Consider the following 5,308-nt stretch of genomic DNA (forward strand, 5'->3'; position numbering starts at 1 on the left):
CCAACATGACAATTTGGCATAGCCAGTCTATACAGCATGTCCGGGCGCAATAGACAGGTAAAATGCTGTAATACAGGAATCTCGAGAGGACAATATGAAAATCATCCCACAATTTACGTTTAGACCTGATATGCCAATACGGGGTTGTTACCCGCGGTATTCCACTGGAGTAGTGCGGCACATGACTGGAAGTAGGGTATTCCTTTTGATATAATAATATCCTGAGATATGCTACATCTTATCATTGAAATGGACTATGGATTTTTCACTTCCGCTTTTGACGCCAACAATTTCAATACAGAACATACTTTCAAGTTTCAACTGACTGAATATGAACGGAAGTCTAGTATTCTGTCTGTGACGTAAGCAATTCATGTGGATGTGACGTTTCCTTATCGATTACGTCAGGCGTATGATTCGTTGTTCCTATCTTGATGCATCCGACGACGCCAACGACAATGTTTACGTACCACAATGACGATGATAACAATTAGCGTAATACACAGCGCTCCAGCAAGGAAACCAATGACTATTTTTAGATCACTATTGTTGTGAGGTTGAGGGTATTCCCCAACATCCGGGGTAGAAAACTGGTACCTTCTCGTGGTATATTCACCCACTGACCTACTTTTCTTTCCAAGAATCCGATCTCCATTAACGTCGTAATCTGTAAAAAACATATACATACGTGTATTTTTTTATTGGTTCTTGCAATATATTCTGCTATGTCAGTTTTATATATGTTGAGTAGTAAGTAGGTGCTATGTATTATCTTCCAATAAATCATGCTCGCGCAAAAAAGGAGAAGACCATGTAATTTAACTATTTATCCGTTTGTGACAATGTCTCAAAGGTGCTGGAGGTCTTGTATTCGAAAAGATTATCAAATGGTCGAATATAAATTTAATCAACATTTGACATGATTTACTGGAACTTAAAATCATGTCTCGGAAATGGAGGGAAAAAATGTATTCTTTTTTAAAGATTTCTTACTCTTGCTATATATATATTCCATCAGATCACATATCCTCTTGTTCCATCTTAAAATCACTATTATAACTATTATTTTATTCTTATATTCTTAATTGCCTGTCTTTACTCACTTAATTTTATTATGAATATCGCTATTTCATGAAATTCATGAATGACATCTCGCAGAAAGGCTTATTGTGTTTACACAAAGAGATGGACAATGCATGGACACGTATGACATGTCACAAAGGATAGCCTATGTAATAAAGTGGTAGTTGGATTACAAGTCTAGAGTCTACGAACGGTAATATGTTAAGAAAAGTTCTGTAAATTAATGAATACTGCTAATATAAATGAAAAAAAAAGTACTTTTATCAGAATAGTCAATAACGATATTTGTCCTCCCTTGATATAAGTGTGAATTTATAATGAAACAGTACTGCGTACTACCGACTACGAACACTACAATTATTTACTATATTTCATTGTTTATGTTGGTACTTTGTTCAATTCGAATCAGTTCCAAATTGATAAATGAACAATAAAACGAAAATTGTATCGAACGTGTTAATTTTTCTTTTCTTTAAAGTATTTTACCTTCTTGTTCAAGCGGATAATGCTCATCGTCATAAAATGGAGGCTGATGTTCGCTTTGGTCTGACAGGAGTTGTTCCTCATGTACTACAGATGACTTCTCGTTAAATATCAGACAATAGTAAGAACCGTAAGTGTTTATACATATAGACACGCCCACTTCCGGTTCCGGACAGGCGGAAGAATCGTTACATTCGTTCATATCTGGAAGAAATAGACGTAAATATTACAGCAATTAGTCCGTATTGGCGTGATCCTCCTAAACAAAACATGATAGATATTGGTTATCATTTTCAGATAATTATCTTACAGTGGAACTTATCTAAAACTACTCTGTCTGCAACGGCCATTTTAAGATTGTTCATCTACAGGAATCTAAGTTTAGTCCCTCAGCACTTTTTAAGTTTTAGCTTTTAAAATTCTTGAAACAAATGTCATTCCAAAACTTATACATTGTATATGTACAATATGACACAGATAGTCCTAGCGAAGATATGGCTTAATTTCGAATGTTTATGAAAACCTTTAAAATTCTAAGTTATCAAAATATCCCCCACTAACTTATCAAAGTAAGACAGGCACGTACCGTTACACGTGACATTGTCTGTGTCAAGTATGTACCCCTCCCGACAGCCGCACGTGTACGTCCCGGGGGAGTTGATACACGTCTGGTCACACAGCCGTAGTTCCGTACACTCGTCCACGTCCGTACAGTTGTGTCCGTTACTGGCCAGTCTGTATCCCACGTGACATAAACAGTCGTAGGCGCCATTCTTGTTTGTAACACACACGTGTTCACATCCGCCATTGGTACCGTCTGAGCATGCGTCAATAGCTGGAATAAAAGTACTATAAGACTCTATCATATGTGGTCATGTAGGATAGGGATATTCCATTATGTTCTAAAAACGAAGGAAACCATTCATTTCCACAGTCTAACGTTGTTTCAGCAGCCCTGTCATTGCAAGCGAAGCCAAATCACTTGATGTCGGCCAAGCTAGTGTGTCCTTTCGCGTAAAATATAGTTCCATGTTTTATTAATAAAAAACAATAAAAGAACGTGTTTTTTTTTACATAATTTATATCATAAATAAAAAAAAAAATTATCTGATTACATATCTTAATTCAATGTATTGTTGAAATGTTTAAATCATGGAGAGATTTAAAGTACCGATGACCTACTTTTGTATCATTGCGCGCGCGTGGCTATCCTACACCGGAAGCGAGGTAATACACACACAGCAAGCATGGGTGTATTTACCTGGACAGACCAGTATGATACCGGTAGGGATGAGAGAAAATAAACTGTGTATTGGTAAAAAATGTGTCACGAATCGACCTTCTCACAACTCGGACGGTGTAACCTGTTTACTCTGTAGGAAAAAACGTTCAAGTTTCATTGTGCTTGTGGGACGATTCGTCCGTCTGACAAATCAGACATAATCCACCGGGCTACGCTGTACTCGTAGTACGATTCGTTTATCCTTTGTTTGTTTGTTTGGGTTTATGGTCATTTAGGGCCATGATGATTCAATTAATACCTTATTATGAACAAATATGTGGGTGATGAAGACAGAATATGATTAAAAATCATTTTCAAAAGCAAGCGCATTGTATATTTAGATCATTAAAATAAAAAGGAGGTAAAAATAATAAAAGAAATACTTAACAAAAAGATGATGTGAACTATGTGATATATAAAACGTCAAAGGGAGTAAGGTAAAAAGACAAGAATTGACCGACGTCTTTCAAACGGTTAAATAGTACCTTTGAATCCACGGATCTGAAAAGAGTTTTCATATCCGGGACCCGAAAGTTGTAATCACAAACGTGCTTAAAATCGGAACATTCTATTAGAATGGAGTGTCCCACACATGGCATGTTGGCGGATCTTTTCGTCTCACAAATCAGACATCATCAACCGAGCTACGCTGTACCCATTGGACGATTTGACCTTCTAAGAACACATCAGTATACACAGGACTACATTAATTTGCAAGGAGAGCTATCCCTCCAGTATGACTTGTGCTATTCTCATATTTGTAAACTATGGCGACTGATTTACATGATCTGATAATTTCTAGCAAAAAGGACGAGGTTCATGACAGAATAATTATCGCCCTTTGTACGTTCCGTTCGACATCCCGAAAGGATGGCTGGCAGAACGAAAAATGGTATTCGTTAAATATCGTCCAAGCTTTTCTGGATTTCATGTGTGAGGGTTACAAATTAAGATCAACACCCCTCGTTATCGTGAGCGGCGACTAATATATGACCCGCTACAGAACAATATTAGGTAACTTATCAATATCAGACAGGTACGTACCGTTACACGTGACATTGTCCGTGTCCAGTAGGTACCCCTCCCGGCAGCCGCACGTGTACGTCCCGGGGGTGTTGATACACGTCTGGTCACACAGCCGTAGTTCCGTACACTCGTCCACGTCCGTACAGTTGTGTCCGTTACTGGCCAGTTTGTATCCCGCGTAACACAAACAGTAATAGGCGCCATTTCTAGTGGTGGCACACACGTGTTCACATCCACCATTGGTGCCGTCTGAGCATGCGTCAATAGCTGGAATAAAGGTTCAATAAACTGTGTATTATACATGTAGTATATTGTAGGACGAATAGGCCTTCTCACATCTCTGACAGTAAAATACTGTACTTATAGGACGATAATCGTGGAGTCACATTTTTAACGAGAATCATTCCTCCTGTATGTCGCGCGCTCTCACCTTCTTTGTAAACAAAACATTGGAGACTGATTTGCACAATTTCATCATTTCTTCCCCAAAACGACGAGGTTCATGACTTATTACTTATCGTTTCTGTTACACGTGCAAAAGGATGGCTGGCAAGCATATTATGAAAGAAAACACGGTTACTCATCAAATCTTGTCCTTTCTTCAGAACATATTTTACTTTTAATGCGAACACTTAGAGCTCTAAGATACCTAAGATGAACACCCCCGCGTGATCGCGAGAGGCGACTAATGTGCGATCCGCTACACAAGTATATGTAACGTCACTAATCAAACACAATATATATCAAATCAGACAAAGGCACGTACCGTTACAGGTGACGTTATCCGTGTCCAGTAGGTACCCCTCCCGACAGCCGCACGTGTACGTCCCGGGGTTATTGATACACGTCTGGTCACATGGTCCGTACTCCGTACACTCGTCCACGTCCGTACAGTTGTGTCCGTTACTATCCAGTTTGTATCCCGCGTAACACAAACAGTCATAGGCGCCATTCCTAGTTGTGGCACACACGTGTTCACATCCGCCATTGGTGCCGTCTGAGCATGCGTCAATAGCTGGAATAAAGGTTCAATAAACTGTGTATTATACATGTAGTATATTGTAGGACGAATAGGCCTTCTCACATCTCTGACAGTAAAATACTGTACTTATAGGACGATAATCGTGGAGTCACATTTTTAACGAGAATCATTCCTCCTGTATGTCGCGCGCTCTCACCTTCTTTGTAAACAAAACATTGGAGACTGATTTGCACAATTTCATCATTTCTTCCCCAAAACGACGAGGTTCATGACTTATTACTTATCGTTTCTGTTACACATGCAAAAGGATGGCTGGCAAGCATATTATGAAAGAAAACACGGTTACTCATCAAATCTTGTCCTTTCTTCAGAACATATTTTACTTTTAATGCGAACACTTAGAGCTCTAAGATACCCAAGATGAACACCCCCGCGTGATCGCGAGAGGCGAC

General features: G+C 39.0%; 2 protein-coding genes across 2 annotated transcripts in view; both read right to left on the reverse strand.

Annotated features, from left to right (window-relative positions):
• Positions 1–404: 404 nt before the first annotated feature.
• LOC117334886 (signal peptide, CUB and EGF-like domain-containing protein 1) lies at positions 405–2,398 on the reverse strand (the record flags this gene model as incomplete). Its single annotated transcript, XM_033894726.1, is given in 3 exon segments — positions 405–667; positions 1,570–1,770; positions 2,153–2,398. Coding segments are annotated over 3 exon segments (710 nt in total), but the record flags the coding sequence as incomplete, so codon positions are not given.
• A 1,447-nt stretch (positions 2,399–3,845) lies between these two features.
• LOC117334887 (matrilin-2-like) overlaps positions 3,846–5,308 on the reverse strand; it is a 2,184-nt gene continuing 721 nt past the window's right edge. Inside the window, exons 2-3 of the mRNA XM_033894728.1 lie at positions 4,641–4,889; positions 3,846–4,141 (exon numbers count right to left, since the gene is read on the reverse strand). Of these exons, the coding sequence (XP_033750619.1) occupies positions 3,846–4,141; positions 4,641–4,889 (545 nt within the window). The remainder of the gene's footprint in view (positions 4,142–4,640; positions 4,890–5,308) is intronic.

The sequence above is a fragment of the Pecten maximus genome, chromosome 9 (assembly GCF_902652985.1).
Source record: "Pecten maximus chromosome 9, xPecMax1.1, whole genome shotgun sequence".
Taxonomy (NCBI): Eukaryota; Metazoa; Mollusca; class Bivalvia; order Pectinida; family Pectinidae; genus Pecten; species Pecten maximus.